The 20,586-nt window shown below is 40.5% G+C and overlaps 1 protein-coding gene and 1 long non-coding RNA gene across 2 annotated transcripts in view; one reads left to right on the top strand and one right to left on the bottom strand.

Moving 5' to 3' along the window:
* Positions 1 to 20,586, top strand: part of CUBN (cubilin) — a 143,648-nt gene that overhangs the window by 43,400 nt on the left and 79,662 nt on the right. Inside the window, exons 27-28 of the mRNA XM_032113394.1 lie at positions 290 to 477; positions 13,338 to 13,497. Of these exons, the coding sequence (XP_031969285.1) occupies positions 290 to 477; positions 13,338 to 13,497 (348 nt within the window). The remainder of the gene's footprint in view (positions 1 to 289; positions 478 to 13,337; positions 13,498 to 20,586) is intronic.
* LOC116446134 lies at positions 1,191 to 19,330 on the bottom strand. Its single transcript, XR_004241058.1, has 3 exons — positions 18,940 to 19,330; positions 18,168 to 18,275; positions 1,191 to 2,898 (listed from the first exon to the last, which is right to left on the bottom strand). It is a non-coding gene; the product is annotated as an uncharacterized LOC116446134 (long non-coding RNA).

The raw sequence follows: 20,586 nt of genomic DNA, 5'->3' as shown, positions 1-20,586 counted from the left end.
AAAGAAAACTGCCCAAATAGATGCATTTATTATATATACTGATGGGTCTGCAAGTGTCAGAAAAGGTCATAATAATGCTGAAAGATTCAAATTTGAAAGGTCTGAATTCTGGTTGAAGCACATAAAATATGTTCTTCAGTAGGTCACCATTCTCTTTCTGCAATGCTTCTCTAATCTGAATAAAAATATTTCTCACCTTATAATGTTATCAGTAACTTCAATAAGTAATTTTTGAGATATTGGATTAATACCACTATACAAATATAATCTCTTACCACTTTTTTTTCAGTTTGCCATGAAGTGCTGACTGTTAATCGTAGCCATGGCATATTGGAAAGTTTAAATTACCCAAATAATTACCCATTAAATGAGCACTGCAACTGGACTATCCAAACCACCAAGGGGAACACTCTCAACTATAGCTTCACAGCCTTTGATTTAGAAGATGGATCTGACTGTGATCGTGACTTCTTGAAGGTATGTACCCAGATTCTAGAAACAAGAAAAATCAAGTCTCTAACAATAAAGAAAAGTAATAAGATTGCAGAAGAGCAAGGGGAAATTTATCTTATCTAAATGTAACCATTAAAGCTCAAGTGTTAAATCCAAACTATTTAACCTGTTTCCTCAGCGATCAGTAGGGGGTGAAGCATTGCTACCTTGAGACAGAAGTGTGCCTCTGAGAGGATGAATCATTCTGCAGGTGCCTCGGTTTGGTACAGTCTAGCTACCACCTTAGATTAGATGTGCTGGTTTTTTTGGGTGAAGTGAGATGCTGTGATTCCAACTTCATGCAAAAAAGGGAAAATCCTGAGATTAGTGAATGGATTGCAAAAAGGCAATGAGGCCAATTATTTTCCTCTTGTTTTTATCTGAGAAGGAGTGTTCAAAAACTTCGATATATTTAATTTCTACTTTTTTAAAGAGAGAGTTGCTGTGTCTCCTGTTTATGCTTTTCATAATTCATCTGTGTCTTTAAAGGGACTAAAAGAGAATTAATGCACCCACAAACAAAATGTGATGTTTTTAGGCAAATGAAACCATATAGTCAATCTAAAGCCAAGTACCCTTTATTTTCATTTCCTTGAAAAAATATTTCAAGGACAAAAAAAAAGTTTTCTTGACATTTTCTAGGACAACTTAAAAGGTATTTTCTCTCAATTTTGTACATAGTACTGTAGAATGTAGAGGGTAGTCAGGATCACTCTATACTGTGGATTATAATCTCCTGCCTAAAATTTTGCTGTTTTGCTGGACTAATTCATCCTTCAGATCTCACCCTTGTACAGGATGCCAGCATGTAGCCCCTGTGCTCTACTTAGGTTTATGCAAAAGAGGAACTGAAATTTAGAGAAATCTTAGAGAAGACTTCTTACAGCCAGGGAGAGGATGATGGAATAGTGCCTGCATTTCTGGGGATACTTACACTGGAATCTTGCAGAAGGTTCAGAAACAGACCTGCTGATGGCTTAATCTGTTCCTTCTAGATGTCCTCCCTCACTCCCTCTTCAGTACGGCAGCTTTCACAGCTCAAAATTGGTAGTAAACTGGGAAAAATTATGTTCTTCCAGCTTCTTCTCTTTGTGGCCAGGAATGGAAAGAAAGAATAGACATGTGAAGAAAATAACAAGGGAGCACTGTATTGAGAACTAACTATTAAGCCCTGGTTTGTTCTTGTGAGGAGGCTGAAAAGGAAACATTGGAGCCAAGCAGAGAGGCCAGTGCTCATCTCAAGATGCCTAGGGCCTTGACCCATGAATAGCAGGAGCCCTGCACACAGTAGCCAGCCTGTGAGGAGCAAGAAACTTGCCAGAAGACACTATTCTAGACATAAGTCAGGGGTGGAGGAATTGTGCCAGAGGCAAGGACCTGATCCAAAGCACTTAAAAGAACAGAAATAAAACATATTGGAGAGAGTGAGGAGACAGGAGCACTCTTTGCTTAACAGTTTTTCAGTGCTTTCAATCAAAGAAAATACAGACTGAAAGAGGTACAAAAAAGAAAATACAAGGGGAAAATAGAGTCATGGAAGTGTGTTAAGGAGGCTTTTATTTGCATTTCGTGTAACATTACTTACAAATCTTTCTCCAAATGCCATTAAGAAATACCAGTTGGAAAAGATGTTCTCATTTGGTTGTTGCATGCTGTACAAATATGTGCCATAGTGTAAAAAGAGAACAAGGCTGAACCAGCCAGGGAATTGAATAGTGTTTGCTCCCACCCTGCATCTTGCGAAAGGGGAACATATTGGCAAGGCTGGGAGTGTGCTGTGGTGTAGGGGAAAGGGGGAATCATCTGGGCCAAGTATATAGCTCACTTTCTAAGCAGATTTCAGATATTTGGGACTTTTCTGTTTGAAATCCATGTGGAGTCTGACACCGCTGCAAATTGGAAAAGATGGATCATTAAAAGAAACCTCATAGCCATTCAGCTAAAATAAATTACTTTTCTGTCACGTTAGTTTTGAGATTCCTTCATTGCAGCGAGGTCTAAAAGGGGCAGATCTGATGCTTTTGCTGAGTATAATAGAGACATAAACCTGTTCACTGTAGTCTAAGTAGGTGATGCAGGGACCATACACCAGAGTCCCTCACTGTTTTCTTGAAGGAAATGGGAAGCTGCTGGTCAGACACTTTCCATGTAGAGCTGTGCTCATAAACCAGAGTGGCCACTGGTGCTGATCAAGTGCTCTTTTCCCTGGGAGCTTTTAAGTTTCCGTTCTTCCATCTCCTTTTGCGTTTGTGCAGCAGCTCTTCCACCTCAGGCCCTTACAGCAGACAGCAACACTCTCTTTGTCTTCTTAGATCTGTGGCAGCTCTGACAGTAGCTGCATGCTGCTCTGTGACAGCTGGCAGATGGCAGGCTTGGTGACAATATTTCCTCCTGCTTGCTGGGAGGCTGGGGACAGGAGGGACAAGAGTTAGCTGTTAGGCTGGATTAGGTGATGATCACAGTTGTAGTGGCAGAAGAGTAAGGAAAACTGGTATATGATGCAAAAGGTGAAGACTAAATGTTACAGAGGTATTATTGTAGACACATGACCTGCCTTAAACCACAATCAAGAAATGGCAGTTGCAAAAAACGCAAAAGTAGTAGAGCTGCTTTTAAAAGTTAGTGTGAGAAACAGATTTATGGACATGTGGACATATTTTTATAATCTCAAACTAAAGCTCTAGTTTTTTTGAAATCTTTATGAATTATGAAGGGGAATATCATGGTGCTTGGTGGGGTGGGGACAGCTAGACTGAGCAAGCTGTTTTCCTGAGTACTGCTGGACACAATGGTTTTGATCACAGTCTTCATACTGGAAAAGGGTCTGTTCTTCAGCTTTGTGTTTAATTATGACTGACATTCTGACCCAAACCCACATAAGAAGAGCATTTTGCCTCATGACTGATTCAGTCAGATATACACAGTTAATTTGCTATTTGCTCCCTGGCTTAATCTACATATGAGTCAGAAGTTATATATGTAATGTCAAAACCAAAAATTTCTACACACGGGTATTCTTAGTGATTTTCAGTTACCAAAGATATATCATGCCATAACCATTTCACATTAAGGACAGGAAAAATATGGTCATGTCCAGTGAGTACGAGTAAGTACAAGTACAGTGCATGGCTGTCCCAGACTGAAATTCAATCACAGCTGTACAATGAGAAGTCTGCTGTGTATTGTGTAACCTATTTCCTTTTCTCCTTTGATCATGGGATGTTTCTTGTCAGCCAGGCCACCGTTCCACCAGCTGGCTGGTGTTACTCATGGTGAGCAGCATTCTCTCTCTGCAGGGAGCACTGGGTGGCTCCAGCTTGGTCTGGTCTGGGCAGGGCCTGCATCTCCACCACTTTAGCATATACAACTATATACAACCTGTGTCAAGTAGGAAGGAAAAAACTCTGTTCTTCTGAATTTGTGGCAATTCTCTGCCTCTGTGTGTAGGTGCCAGAAACTGAGAAGGGACAATGTGGGAGGGAGGCAAAACTGCAGTTTTTTATAATGTCAGTGTCTAGCACGAATTTCGTATGAGCACTTTCCCAGCAAATGAGCACTGTGCAGTGTTTCATGTCCTGTCAGAGGATGTTGGCTCATTGCAAGTAAGGCTCATAGGATGTGTGACACTTCGGAAGGAGTTTTGCAGAGAAGTTGCAAGAATATGAGATGAATTGCTTCTGATAAAGACATGTACAGAAGTGACAATAAGAAGATACAAGGCATATCAAATAGCAGATTGTTTACTGGTGATGCTACACCAAGTGTAATTAGACTGGATGGTCTTTAAGTTACATTGTTTGTTATGCCTTGGCTTAATAACCTGACATTAGTCTTTCTAGAGGAGTCATGGGGCTGTAACTGGTGAGATATTGCAGACAATGACATAAAAATGTCATTCCTTACATTCATCAGATTATTGGCTGAACAAGCGTATATTTAACTCCCTATCCCTAATGATGAATTACCTTCTTATTTGGTATGGCAGAACATAATCTCTGGGGAGGCAAAGTAAGGAGAATGTCATGTCTTTGACCTGAAGATCAGAGTCCTGCAGTAGAACTGAAATATATTCCTTCTTTACATAAGAAAAATATTATTTGAAAACCACTAATCATTCTATCTTTCAGTGACAATCTCCCTCTTTGTTCTTCTGCTCAGAAAGTACTATTGTCCTTTGATGTCCAGTCTATTTAGCATCTGCTTTTATTAAGTACAGGGATGTGGTGGTTTAGAAATGGTATTCTCCACGCTAGTACTTCCACTAAAGCCATGAGCTGCTCCCCTTTCCCTCTCCAATTGAAGGCACATAAGGCAAAGGTCAAGGGTTGAGATAAGAAAATTAACAATAAGAGCAACAATATTAATGACAGAGAGTATAAGAGAAGAAATTATTCATACAGGCAAAAAAACCGCTCGAACTATAATAGACAATACCAGACAGCTCCCCCTGCCAGGTTTTCCAGGCCAGAAGGAGACCCTTCTTGCTGGCCCTGTCCCCTGCCCTGGCAATGAAGTGAGGTAGTACAGAATAACCCATGTGTCCTGGCCATGCCCCCTCTCACCTACTGCAAAAAATTAACCCTGTCCTGGACAGAACCAGGACAAGGGAAGACCTTGCCCAGCCTTTTGCAGGATGCCAGCAGCCTGATAAGCAGACAGCAAAATTTTGTCAGGCAGCATGACAAGCTTTAGAGCTCTCTGTCTGAGTTTCACCCCTTTGGTCTGTGCATCTACTGTCAATGATGGAATTATCATTGGGTTAATGCAAAAGAACATCTTGTGAGAGCAAATAACTCTCTGATAACAAAAAATGCCTTTTTTCTGCTGCAGGCCAGGACAGAGTTCCACTTTGGTCTACAGCACTGCCTTACTTGTTTACTGTCAGTGTATTTAAGCAGCCCAGACCCTTTCAGCAATTAGGCTCAAAGTGATTAAAATACCATTGCATGATTATATGAGGAATATTATCAAATGAATAGAGGAATTAATGTGGCATCTGCTCCTGCGAACTGTTTCATTTCCTTCTGGTGGTAACAGGATATGTCTTTTTTTTCCCCCTTTCTTAAACCACAGTAGCATTCCAGGGATGTGCCATAATATCCTTTTTCTCCATCTGGGAATACTGCATTAGGTAATTGTCGCTCGCACTCATCTGGTCATCCTCTTTTTTTATTAGCTTAACACAAAAATATCTTACCCTGTTTCTAGTTTTACTCCCTCTTACAATTAGCAAATATGCTTGAACTTTATTAGGAGATTACCATTATTACATTTTATTTATGAGTGTGTCTTTCTAAAGTGCTGCAGGAATTCTTCAAGCACAGAGAATGGCTTTTCTTATGGCCATGCATTGATTTACAAAATATCACTGCTGGAGAAGCAGATGATGTATGAAATATACCCACCCAGGTCCTGCACACAGACATCAAATCATAGCCTGCTGGCCAGGCTGCAGTGGTATCCAGTAACTTATTATCATGCAAGCTGGCAGCACACCAGCACATCCCTGAATTCCTTCAGGGGATTATGGGCCTCCACTAGAAATCCTTCAGTGTAAGACTGTAAGAATGAAAGTCACAATTCTCCTCAGATTTCTGTGTCAGACTTCACCATTGGTATACAATCAAATCTTAGCCCACGCACCGATTTTCAATGAGAGACCTGAGAGTGTCAGGTCAAAAAGCTGCCCACCCTAAACAAGACTGGCTCAGGGCTCAGATATTTTGTTTTTCTAATTGCCTGCATTGCCAGAATCAAATTATACTTTGGCTTTGCTATTTGCTATTTGAAAGGTTACAAATGCACACAAAACCCTCAACCCCTCGCAACAGCTAAATTTGTAGGGATGTGAGGGTTGCCTGGTGCCTACAGAAACCTCAGATGACAAGAAGCACGAGTGAAGTCAGCACAGACTCCTCTTTTGGACTCAAAATGAGTCAGACGTTTGTGGACTTGGCGTTTTCCATACCCTGCCAGCTCACAGCAATGTGACTTAGCCTGTTCCTTCAGAAACAAGCATGGTACAATGAAATGACTGTGAAATACCACCACATGATGGTAGTGTGCACGCCCCTTGTTGGAGAGAGAATATTTGGGACTCATCTAGCTGCATCTGGATTCTTGTTTCCTTGGTTCTTCTTCTGTATTCCAGATTTTGCTGGAAAGCCTGGCCATTATCTGTGAGACTGTCTGGTTATCACACTCAGCACAGATGTTGCAATAAAAAAATTACATTGTGGCTGGAGAAAATCCATTTAAATCAGTCAAAGCTTTCCCTCATCAAAGGGAAGACCCCAGACAGCACAGCAAAAACCACACTGGATTTTGAAGAAGGTCGTGTGCACCCCCTGCATTGTTCCCATAAGCAAGCCTGAAAGCCTAAGAGGCAGGAATATTTCCCTTTTCTTCTGTCTCCATTTGCTGAGACCAAGCCGCAACTCTCTGTAGTGTCCGTAGATACGCATGATGCAAGTTTTCTCAGATAAGGGGGAACTTCCAGAGCCCTTCCTGCCCTCTCTGGTCCCTTATAGTGTCAGTGTGATGTTCCTTCCACTTACAGTTCAGTTCATCTGGGCTGGCAAAGCACAGGAGGAGTAGCACAGCCCTGGGCTCCAGTCAGCAGCACTGCAAACTGCTCAGACCACCCTGGGCTTTTCAGAGCAGGCATACTGCTCCATCCCCCGATTGCTGTGTCCTTAGGCCCAGCCCTCCCTCTGTAAGAAGCTTTTCCTACAACAACAGCTTTCTGCTGAAGAATAACTTTGGAAACATTGTCCCAAGCGCAAAAGCAGTCCTGTTCCCTCCACGATGAGTGGATTCTCGCTGCAGAGGACCCGCCTCAATTTCTGAGCTTTGAGGAAAGCAGGCACTCTACCAAAATAGCAACAGCCTCGTCACCAGGAACGTGATCCCACTGCCGCAAAGGCGTGGATCCCCAGGCACTCCCTTGGTCAGCAGAGACACTTTGGGGACCCATGTGGATTCTGTCCACCACAGCATGCAGATTAGGAGGAGGTACTTTCCCGATACAGCTTTGGAGATTTAGAATGGCATGCTGAACAAATAAGGTTTTGAGTGCAGATCTTGGGATGTACCGACTAGGTGAATGTCTCCTAGGCATTCCTCTCTTTAGCAACAATTATTCCCTACTCCTATATTTAAAACAATTTTAAAATTTAATCTAAAGATACACCCTGCATTTCTTACGTTCTTATAATTCATTCATCGCTAATGAAAAGTACTGGTTTCATATAATTTGAAGAAATAAACCTTCCCTAGAAAGACAGGAATGAGCAGATATGACTCTAGTTAAAAATCTTTAAGAAGGAAGTAAGTGGTAATTTAAGAGGGGGGAAACTGTTTTAAAAAATATCATTCCAATAATGTGGACTTCAGCATTGCTTGAAATTTTCAAAGGGCTCTGAGTATTTCAGGATCAGGTTACAAGACAAAACATAGAGTCAGATAAAAGTCTTATTATTAACAAACTAGACATTTATTTATTTCCAAATGCTAGATAAATCCCAGCAAGATTAACTGGTATGCCTACATGTCTAAGTGATGCCTGATGTCAAATTCCATTGTACTGTGGAATAAAATGGTTCATTAGTGAAAATATGTCAGTGTGCAGAGACAAGAAAGTTGCCTGTGGTGATCAGAGCAAGGACTTTTATCGCAGTCATCTAGGCCATAAACATATTTAAATAATCATATTAAAATATTAATTAGAATGAGTTCTTTAGGAGGGCCTTTTTTCTAGTGGCAGTTGCAAGCTTTTCTCATCATCCAAGCACAAACATAACCTTGTTTTGTTCTCCTGTTTGTGCAGAAGTGTCAAGGCTCCATGCAGTCAGCCTGTCAAAGTCTTAAGCTGCCTTTGTTTCTGTGAAACAATGTCATTGTGGTGCTCAGCTAGCACACTGGGCCACATCCTGGAGCTTTAATTTGTTTGGTTTTTCCCTCTGGCTGACAGACCTGAGCATTCTTAAGTTTGCACTCTATCCGTCCTGGAAGGAAGTATGTTGCTTGGAAATTAATTATTTTTGTTTGTGTTAATTCTTGTTTTAACCATTAATGGTAATAATCTCTCTTTGGAGTGCATTCTGTTGCTTGGATGAGGATTATATTGTCTGGGTTTTGCTTCTTTTTGTTTTCTGGTAATATATTTGTTGCAATGCCATGAAAATTTCCTTTCCAAAATTTCCCTTCCTTTCATTTCCTTTCAGGAAGAGCTATTCAGAAACCTGTAATCAGTGACTCTGGTGTTTAGATCCAAACAATCCCATATCAGCTTTCCCACTTCTAAGAGGAAAGCGATATTTGCGTGTGTCAGCCTAGAGGCTCTGACCATGGGTGGGACACTCACAGCTTTGTTGGTCTGATCCAAGGCAACGCCTCCTTTCCTGAGTTCTGCAAATACAGCCCAGGACTCTTGCTGCTGGTCCCTGTATAAAGGTTTTCTGACAGCAAACAGTTTGTTTCAAGACTCAGTTGGAGACAATTATTGATATAATTTCTCATTATTATGATGAATTCATGACATCTGATGACAGAATTTTTTACAGTACATTAAAATGCTGGTATTCATAGGATAGATTTTCCCCTCGTATAACACTGAAAGTTTGTTTTTGAAGACTATCACCTCTTGATCAAGCCTATGTGTTACGATGAACCAATGTATACAAGCAGCTTTTTTCCAGAGCTGATTAGGCATGGGCTTTTCCTCTGTAATATTTTTCCTGATGAAAGAAACCCCATGCCTTTTCATAGAAATAAAGTTGTCAAAGAGAAAACTGGTATTTTGCCCTAACACTCCCCCCACCTCCACCCCCCCAGTTTTCTGTCAGAAAAACTGAACAGGTGGAGTCTCACTGCCAATCTGAAAGGCTCACTTTGCAAGACGAAATAAGCTTGACAAGGCGCTTGGCTAGAAAATTGTCCCTACCTCGAGTATGTCCGAATAAATCACATTCAAACTTTATTACCCCACTTTTTCTAGATCTTTATTTCTTCCAAGCAGAGGAAGAAATTTAATTTTCCAGTCAGCTCAGCCCCTGAGCCCCTGCTCCAGTTCTGGCAATGAGCTTTTCTGTGACACAGGTCATGCCCTTTTGCTTTGCTCTTCCAAAGAGAAGTGAACAGCTGTGGCCTCCAGGGCATCATTATTGGTGTTGGTGACATATTTCCAGGCTGAAGAGTCAGAAAAGCCAAAATGTAATGCTGGTGACCATGGTGTCCCCCCTGGGAAAGCTACCCAAGCCAAACCCTTCCTGCAGCTTTTCCTAGTCCTGCTTTCCCAGCCCCATTCTAATGTACAGCAAAAGGTTTTCAGCTGCCACTTCACTGCAGGGCAGTCACACAGCTTGATTCATCCCTTAGAGAGCTGGCACCTCCCCTTTTTACCTTCGTGTCAACTTATGTACTTGCTCCTAGGCAGCCTGGTAAGGAATTTCTTCTAACAGTTATTGAGCCCATGCCTAATAAATAATTCATCTGAACATAGCACAGCCCCACCTGGGCCCAGTGCTGGGGTGCAGGCCAATGAAATGGAGCGTTCTGCTTGCTGCTGGGCAATTGCTTTGGCTAAAAAAGAGAGGCTAAGGATCTGAACGTGTGTTTGCATGTTCTGCCTGTTGAATTGTCTGCCAAAATCATTATGAAGTGCTTGGATTTTCTGGTGGAGGCTAAAAGGTCTGAGCAAATAAATATATTACAAAACCAATATACACACAGAAGGGGAACAGGCACTTTCTTCCCAATGGGGAGCTGGAAGGGAGGCAAATCTCCAGTTACTGGAGTCAATATGGTACAGGACTGACTAATACACTGTCCCAAAATGCAATTGTCTTGCACAATCATAAGGAGTATCTTGCCTCATATAGCCTACAGAAGACCCTTACCTCGATTTGCAGCAGTTTAAGATAACACAGCTGACAAAGCAGGACCTTACACAAGAAACACTATCTCAAGAGATCAGAAGAGAAATTGTGGCTCATGAGAGCTGTGTTCAGCTTCAGTTTCACTTGCCTGTGTTTGTATGAGAGCAAAAGGTGGTTTGAGAAGTTCAAAATGCCCTGTGAAAACACACAGCTGTTCCCTTCATTTAGAAATGAGAGACAGCTCAAAAAAACCAGGCTGTAATTCTAGCAGTCGTGGTTCTGCCTCTCTCAATGAGTTACAGCTGGCCAGGCACTCAAATTCCCTGCGAAATGCTGCTCTGAACTCAAACCCACAGGGTAGCATGGCATGAAGGGATTGCCATAGTAACCATTCTTTGTGTCTAGCAAAACTGATGGACTGTTTTCAGAGGAAATGACATACAAATGTGGCATTCTCTGTCTTAGATAAAAATAATACTCCCTTGATGAATCAAATTGCAGGAGACACATGAAGCTTTTTTGTTGTTGTTTGGATTTGGAAGTTTCTAGGTATGGCTTAGTCCATAGTTCTTTAGAATGGGTTTTCATTTGTAATCACTAGAGCTAATGGCAGATTGTGAATATGTATCTTGACATAGTTTTAGCTACTATTCAGAGTACAGATGCATGATCTCCACATTGATTCATTCTTCACCATTCATATTTTTCTGATGTAAGATTTCTATGGCTTGAAGCCACAGAAATATGAGTAGTATATACCACAAAGTTGTCAAAGGAAATACTATTAAAAAATCTGATTGGATCTGACTTTATTTCATTTTACTGAACTTATGTCTTGAAAGAATGTGTTATTTTCAAACACATCTGATCACTATCAGCAATGTGTCTGCAATTAGAAACTTCTAATCTTTTCTGATTTCATCAAGAGAAATCATACCAAATAGAGTGATATTTCTAAAGTTGCAATATGCTTACCTTATTTTGAGCCTTTAATTGTATTAGATTCATGGTCACCAGTCATGAAATAGGCCATGGAATATTAGAGCATAGAATTATTCCTGCAATTTGCCCCTAACTTCTGGCAGAACTAACTCCAATTTTTTTTTTTTTTTAAATTAAAAAAACCCAAACATTTAAACTGGACTGTCTGCTAGAGGATTTGAAACCACTTGAGTTGATTTCTTGGACCCAACTATGTTTTAAATGAATAACAAGATTTCTGAAGATTCTGCAAGACATGCATCTTAAACAGAAAGGCTGAGCGTTTAATTACTTATTCCCATATGTGAGTCCGCCAGAAAATGTGTGCAAAAGCTATTAGCTAGCATGGTTAATCAATATCTGTTGTAATGTCCTACTTCCATAGTATGAGTTACAGAGTACTGAATGTAGCAGAATTCTTAGTGGAATCAAAGATATTTGGAAAAGACATTTGAATAGAGAGCAAAGATACTTGGAAAAGACATTTGAATAGAGAGCAAAGATAAACAAACCTTTGCTGTCTTTCTAGAGATCATAGATTTTATTCTTTGCATGGAGAGAATTTTATGGTGATGGCTTCAGAACAGAGAAAAGTTTTTGTTGAAATTCTGAAAGGAAGCATGCCAAAAATGCACAATGAGAACGTTCAGACATGGTTTCTGTGCCAGTAATTTGCTGGGTTGTGCTAGGGAGATATGCTTTGTGATTCAGAAGATCAGATGAACTGTCGCAAAGTGATAATAAAGGACCAGGGTTGCTGTTTTTCTAAACTTTAAGAATCATAGTAACCAAGGTAGAAATAATAAAGCAAGTAATACCTTGAAAATAACCAGCAATCTGATATTGTAAATCAAAGGCAATTTAACTAAAATATCTTATTTTTACTAGCTTAGCAAAAATTACATTCCTCACACCTGAAAAATGACACTGAGGCATGGGGTATTTGGTGAGAACACAGAGTATGTTCAGTGTGATTTGCTGGATTTGAAAAAAGTTACAAAACTAGAATTTGAAAGACCATTTAAACCTGTCTGGAGACAACAAATGTAAAGAAGATTAAAAGCTCTAAGCATCTACTACCACCCATCAAAATATGTATTAAGTGTTTTCGTTTACCTGTGAGTATATGACTACCTTCAGACATAATTTAAATATTTAAATACAGAAATATTTCCCTAGCATTTTGTTGTTTTGATTGTTTGGTGGATTTAGGGGTTTTTTAAGAGTGGCAATGTTTTAAGTGTGGAAAGGAGGATTTCTCATCTGTATTTGGAGAACAGAAAGATTTTCAGGCTGGCTACATCTGACAACACACTGATTGTCAAAATACCAGCACGTAGAGTATAACAAGGAAATAAAATTCAGAAGCATGGCTCAGTCCAGTGTTCCTCCAAAGCAAGACTCTAGCATGAGATATGAAACCACAAATAAACAGATATGGAATTCCCTTGTGTTTTTGAAGATTTACTTCTGGTTTTCAGTTTGTCCTCACTAATTTGGGAGGCCATTGTGATGGTTTTCTCCATCAGAAGCCCAGGCAGTCCTCATATCACCTGAGTGCAGTCTTAAAGAGATGAAGATGTAAACAGAGATGTCACCAAGGTGTTTGGAGGCACTGAGCACCTTAGATGCATGGGCAAATCAGACCCATGACGTCCTCTTTTTCTTTCTATTTCAGTTCATTGCCACTTGCCCTTTATCTTCTTCCCCAGCAACCCCCAATACACACCAAAACAGAAACAGCAAACCCTTCCTACTGCACACAGTGTGCAGCCAGGTTTAAAGACATAGTGGCATTTTATTTACTCATTATTTTACCCAAATCTTTCCACAGTCCACAGGCTCATATTGCTGTGCAAGGGTGGCCAGTGGGAGAAGTGTCACTGCTTTCTTTTTCTCAGCCTTTACAAAACATTAAGAACTGGGGAGCTGCTAAATTGGGGAGCTTCTTTTTACTCACTAGCATTTTTTTTTGTTTCATTTCAGCTCTATGATGGGCCTGATGCACAATCCACCCTGATAGGCACTTTCTGTGGACAGTCTCTTCCACTTGCAGGGAGCACTACAGGGGCCAGCCTTCATGTGGAGTTTTACTCTGATGGACTGAATGCTAGAAGTGGGTTCCAGATGCTATGGCATAGTAACGGTAAGTTAGCCAGGTTTCCTCTGGGAAAGTAGGTTTCCTTCCCCGTATGGGTAATGGACTCCCAGCTTATGGCATTCTATGTTATCTAAATAGAAATAACCCATAACAGCTCTAAATCCACTGCATTTCCTTATAATTCTTCACATACTTTCCCAGTGGATGTTTCTGCACATGGACACCATCAAAGATCAGCTGATTGCAGACTGAGAGCTGTCAGTGAAATATGCTTTCATTTCCAGGAGTAGGCACAGGGATGAGGGGCGTATCCAGAATTTCTGTACTGAACAGGAGATAGATGCTCTTATGGGTAACTACGAGTGACTTGGGCTTTCTAATGGGAACATTCAGCCCTCAGTTTTTCCCACTTCTGTAGACTTCTGTTTTCTGTGCAGGCTTCTCTCTAGTTTAATTTAGTGGTACTTGTTTTCTTCAGTAGTGTCCACTTCCAGCTGCCCCCGTCCCATTTCTCTGCGTGAAATAACATTGGCCAGGATGTGCTTTGGGTGTTTGTTCTCTTGTTCTTGAATGTCATGAAAACTGTCACAGGCCTTATTAAACAGGCAAGCATGCACACCAACTATAAACAAATCTCTTAATGATTGTACAGCTGCAAACTATGTTTGCAGTTTCTTCCTAAGTAAGGCTACAAATGTAATTCCTAAGTAAGGCTACAAATGTAATATTTTTACTCTGCTTATTTAACAAGATTGTGTGCCATTGTACATCCCATCAAAGGGGTTCCAACCTTGAGAATAATTAAATTGCCCCAGTTGCCCTGTCTGTCTAATCAGCCTGCAGCATTCAGGTTTGACAGCATCATGAAGCAGCTAAGTGGGCTGCAGAGGCACCCTTGTGGGTTGCTGAGGTTTAAGGCATGCTGCACATGGTTTGAATGGAAGCTCCTTGCACCCACCACGGACAGCTGGAGCTTGCTGGCTCTGCTGGCTGCACAGAGGTGCCTTGCATTCAGCAGGGTGAATGCAGGAGCGTTTCTGGGTAGGGGAGGGACACACGCAAGGAGTGGGATGCGTAGCAGGAGCCAGCAGGGGAAGGGCTGCAGCACAAAGGTACCTTCTTGTGCTTTGGGGTGACGTCAGTCTGGAGCTGCACAAAAGAAGAAAAAGTGGAGGCTTTTATGCACAGCCAGATGACATCAGTTCCATACAGTAGCCATGGTGCTGGGTTAACTTGCTTTTCTAAAGCTCTGAAAGCTTTCCAGAATCCGCCTGCATGGTAAACACTCTTGTGCTTTCCCTCCTTTCCCACCCCTCTGCAGCCCTTTTTTGCACTGACATTCAGTTCTGTCAGATGGCACTGCCCTTCTGTTAATTCCTGGACACTAAACTCCACCCTAATGCCGCACAGGGCCCAGACTGCTAATGTGGGACTGTCTAAGCAGCAGACCAGGATCTCTGGGATCAGATAGGCCTGGCTCTTAGGGAATGTCATTGCTGGCTCAGAACATCACAGCTGTGACTTCTGACAGCTTGCAACATGAGTGCAAGCTCCTCCAGAGCTGACCACAGTTGTCATATTTTTGTTCCTTACAGAAATTTCCTCTTTTTTTCTCCATTGGTGTCATGCACAAATGCAGCTATTCCTCTTACTCTTGGTGGCTACATTGTCTGTTGCCCTAGAGTGGATAAAATTAGTGGTCAGGGTACTATATTTACCTCTCCCTTCTGAAAATCTTTCAAGTACATTAAAAAAATTCACTGGAAAAAGTCTCCTTATCTAGGGGAACTAATCAGGAGATGCAGCCTTTGAGTTGGGTATTTCAGAGTGAAGCATTTGGATGTTTCTTCCCTGAGGGAAAATCCCTAGGGAAATCTACACCCAGATCTGGTAACATCTCACCTGACAAGAAAATAACAGAGCTACATATATTGCTGAGAGAAGAGCTTTTATTTCTGCTCAAGTGACAAATGTGTGCTCTAGAGTTCAAGCTGCTGTGAACTATTTCTCAGGCTGTCCATGTGCTCCTTAACTGGCAGTTGTGAAGCTTCTATGAGATATATATTAAGGACATTCATGTATTTTGATGGTAAAGAGAGCAGCACTTATATTTGCCATGTGCCTAATACAGTTTGCTTCAGACACTCTTCCCAGCAGCTTTTTCACAGTTGTGAGGTGGTCAAAAAAAGACAAAAGCTTACCTCACTGATAGCTGATTTGAGTAGCCCCTCCTGCCACAAATGAAACAAAACTGTTTTGATTTAAAACATTTGCATCTGATCTTTCCAGCTGTTCAGGAAACCCGCTCTAAAAAGTGATTTCTTTGAAAACCTGTAGGCTTTCACAAAGACAGAATTAGTAACTGATCTTAGGAGAATGCTGTTATTTATGCTTAAAAGTGTCCTATGTAATTTTAACTTGGATAGAAAGCTCTAGTGCAGATAAGTAAATTTAAAAACTATTGTGGTTCTGAAATAACATTGTTCATCTAAGGGGCTTTCATTGATGAGGATGGATTTAGAATTGATTTGGCTAAATCACTAATGTTTTCTTCAGCAGTCAAGGCCTTAAGAGGATTATTTACCAGTGGAAAACTTGAATCTGCAAGGTTCTTATTCTACTTTCACTCTGTTTTAGGAAGCTTAATATAAGCAAATATATATGGGGGCATATATTGGCCCTTTGAGAAAGAACAAACTTGTGGTAACAGTCTGGATATTGCAATGATGCAATGCCAATCAAATTGCTTTCCTTGAAAAAAATTCAGGAGGCCAAGAGGGCAAAGGTCTCTCAGTGCAAAATTACACCAGTGACAACTGTCATATCTGAGAAGACACATAAGTATATGTCCCTGGACCCATCACTTACCTTATTAAGCAATGTGCATGTAGGGGCTCACTGCTTTATATATACATCTGCCTTTCATTGGAAGCTCACTCATTTGTCTGCTTGACTGTCAATAGAGCTTATAAATTTAATTGTCTCTTCTCAGCATTGTCCAAATTTGCACCCACTATTCTGCTTTCCATTTCACATTGTCAGTGTATGTGTCAGGTCAAATGTTAAATAGTTTGATAGTTCTTCAGAGAAGCACTACAGAAACAGAGGTTAGATGAAGGTGCAGAAGCCATTCACTGCAAACATTTGTCACGCATCCATTAGGATTGCTGAAGAGAATATCACACTGCAGGTCAGCAAAGGAGCTGAGGTCCACATTTTCTAAGCCTGAATCATATCCCTGTTGTTGATTTCTTGTGTAACCTTTGACAAATTGCCATTTGTTCAGTTTCCAAAAATGACTATTCCTTTTCAGTGTCTTTCTGTCAAATTAAGTCTAAGGATGAACAGGCTCTGATATTAATAAATCAAAAAGCAGAAAAAACCCAAAACAGTATCTCACTTGAATTTTTGCTCTCTTGCATAAACCCTTATCACATAAATTATTCTACTTCAGCCATTGGACAATATTCTATAACCAAACCTACCCAAGAGAGCAAAAGTTTTCAGAATCAAATCCAAATTACACTTCATGCAAGTATTATTGTAGCACAGGCAAATGTTTATAAGTACATGCTCCTTGCAGTTAGAGTCAGTTTACACTTACTGAAATGTTTCACCATGAGTACCACAACTGGAAAACTCTGTATCCTTTCATTTCCCCAACTTTGATTTTACAGGAACAGTGCCAGTTCACTTTAACCCTTATGGGTGGGATTTTTCTAGCATGTGGCTAAAACATACCCATGAATAAATCTGAAAACCCTGCAAATAATAGAGTTTTCCACAGATTACAACATTTCTGTTCAGCTATAATTATTTCTGAGAATTGGGATTCTTCTTTGGTTAATGAACACCATCTGCTAACCAGACAGGCAGTAATATGGAAAGATCTGTAAATCATCCCTTGCACAATCTTCAATGAATACGTAGATTTTGGTCAGAGGAAAGCAAAACCACCAAATATATGTTTCCTAAGTTTTCTGTTTGTTGTCTGATTTCCTAGCAACTAACACCAGAGTAGGTAGTAGTTTTCAGCATTTTTCAAGGGAATTCCAGAACCTTTACACTACTAAAAGAGTATCTTCCCTTTCTTTTTTTTTTTCGCTGTTTAACTGCAGGGCTGGAATGTCAAAAATTACTGCAAGGAGGTTGTAACAAACTGGTCATGTGCTGTATGCAGTTCAGCTGCAAGAAACTTTTCCACAGTGCAGCTGTTTGCATTTCACAGCACACAGCAAGACCATGTATTTCTGTGCTGAGAAAATCTTTTAAAGATGTTTCACTAGGAGAAGAATGGCTTGGTATTATTCACTGTTTTTTCAGTGAGAGCTGAAGTAATGCAGCAACTTATAGGTTCTACTTTTGCATTTTTATTTATCCCTAGAGACCAAATTTTTTTACTTCGTTGCTGTAAACAGCACAAATTCCATTTATTTGAATAGAATCAAACTTTTATTTGATGTTTGCAGACAAATACAAACATTGGGAGAAGGTTTGTATTCGTGTAATTAATTATTCATGTAAGGTTGTAATCAAAGTTTTGTAAGCATTTCAAAAAGTTTATTATTTGAGTTTTCTCATTTGGGTGTTATAATACAGCCACTGAGTTTAAATTTGGAACATTTGTTTTAATCTCATAAGTATTTATGTAAATATGTTTTAAAAATCAACTAGCATCTATACTTTCAGAAAAGCACAACAGAATTGATTCTTACCTCCTTCTTATTAAGAGCAGAAACATCCTGCATAGACTTCCTGGCAGCTGGCCAGAGAGTTCAGAGATACTGCTTCTGCTCTGATGTGGAGATTTCTAGTGGCATATGCTGGTCAGTCAAAAGAATTCAGGTGTGAAGTTCACATATTTGCAAAGATCACTGAGTTCTTTTTTCATCTATTAGTCAGTGAATGCTTAGGCATAAACTCAAGTAACTCTGATCTGTTTGCAAACAACTTATAAGAAATGAATCTCAGAGACCTAAGCTTTACCTCCATTTTACTGGCACACTTAAAAAGAATCACTCAAAAAAAAAAAAAAAAAAAAAAAGCCTTTTCTGGGAACATTTTAGTTGGAAGAAAAGAAATGGGACATTAAAAACAGTTTGACCTTCTTACTCATGTGCTGCCAGAGAATGTTGATTGAGCTCAGAGGAAATATAAACCTCTCTGGAGACGGAGTGTGTGTAATCTGAATGCTACCTGCAAGGGTTGCATGGAAGAAAGGTCTGTGCCTCAAAGAAGAGCACACAAGCTTTCCACTCCTCTGAGCCATTTTGGGTTTAAATAAAAAACGTCTTTTGTGGCTAGCAGGAAATTCTCAGTTGGAGAAGCTGAGTCATAACTGCCTGTTAAGTTTTAAAATGTTCCCAGCTTTCTTCAGGCTGAGATAAATAGCAATTGGCTTTGTTCTCTCCTGCTGAAACTCCCCTGCTGCCTGTTCCCACCCCCTCAGGGGCCGAGACATGAAGTCTGTTTGTTGAGATATCTTACTGTTTCCCAAGCTGGCGAAGCGGCTTTTCCTCCTGAGGTCTGTCCTTAGTGGCTGTGTAATTCCAGCTGCTGAGGGGAGAGAAAGTCTGCAAATTCCACTGTAAGGCTTCCCCGACGACGACACCTATTTTTCTCCAGTTGTAAAACCTCAACGACCTGGTTTCTTTAGATGAAAAACTGGCCATTTTCTAATGGCACTGGCAAAAAAAAGGGTTGGTGCTTTACATAGAAGCTTTCTTCCTCTCCATCCCACTGATGAAATGTTCATGGATATCAAAGTTTCAGGGGCTTAAGATTTACCCGTGCTGGCAGCCTCAGGGAAGGAAGTGCACTGCCTTTTTCTCCATAGGGATTGAAGGCAGGATTGGTTTAAAGTACACTTAAAAGCTTCTTTAGCTCCTAGATTGAGATGCCCAGTAGCTTGACAATGTAGCTTTGTGACTGCAGGGCAAGCCACCTCCAGCTGCATCGTGTGCAGCAGGGTGGGGAAAGGGAGAAGAGCTAACCCTGTGCCAATTCACCTGTGAGTCAACTTCTACCCTGTAAAAGTTTACCTGATTAGTGGGAATTCTTTTGTTTAAAAGGTGTTTTTCTGGTGGATTCTGTGTGATGGACTGAAAGATCAGCGTAAGGTAGCTGGCATGGCCTCACATCTGTATTTAGATGTCTCCTTTTTTAGCTTAAAATAGATTTGCTTCCTTTCAGACCTGCTGCTCTTTCCCCTCATAGATTTGTGTTTTGCAGTCCTAAAACTCCTATAAGAAACTACGAGGAAGCCAAAGTCAGGTTTCCTATGTGAAGCTGAAAGACCACTTGGTAGAAATGATGGTAAATGCTTCTAGGACTTAGCAGCCACAAGTTTGGCATGAAAGGTGTTAAGGAAAATATTTGCACTTAATTGAAGTTCTTGATCTGCAGCTTCCTGAAAAAAAAAGTTGTAAAGCAGAGCAATAGCCAGACACCTTGTTCAAATTGCAAATTATTCTTAGATTTAATAGAGATTTCATGAGTTTTACACATCTGCGTGGATATGTTGAGCAGATCAAAGGGGTAGTTTATTTGGTTTATGTTGTAAAATGTCTCCTATAAATAAAGGCTCTAATACAGATGCTATTTATCACTTGTGACATACCACAGTATATGCCTCCGGGAATTTAGAGCTCATGGTTTGTTAGATGGTTTTATTAAGTATTTTGGGCCTTTGCTATGTGACGGAACCTTTCCTCTGGAGATGAAGCCAAAGAGATTGATGGAGTGTGTGCATTACAAAGCTCAAGTGGCCCTACACATTCTGTGTAAGCAAAAGATTAGTGTCTAAATTAAACACTTGAGGGGCTTGTAATGTAAAGAGCAAAAAAAATGCTGCTGGAAGGCAGAGTGGCACACAAAATCAGATCAAACACAGAATCCTTTTGCTTTCTGCATGTGACAGGTACATAGCCACCCTATTGGCTTCTCTAAAGGTAAGGTTTCACTATGAATGTAGCTGATCTAAATCTGCCCTGAAACTGGGAGGGCTACTGTGCCTTCCTTCTCGGCTTATGCCTGAACTTGGGGACTGAGTCAGGAGTAGCATCTTCCCAGGAATTCGTTAAAGACAGGCTAGTGCTATGCTTACTACGTCTTTATAAAGCAGTGATAAACTAG

This window comes from Corvus moneduloides, chromosome 1 (assembly GCF_009650955.1).
Source record: "Corvus moneduloides isolate bCorMon1 chromosome 1, bCorMon1.pri, whole genome shotgun sequence".
Lineage (NCBI taxonomy): Eukaryota > Metazoa > Chordata > Aves > Passeriformes > Corvidae > Corvus > Corvus moneduloides.
This window is presented reverse-complemented; position numbering and strand designations above follow the sequence as displayed.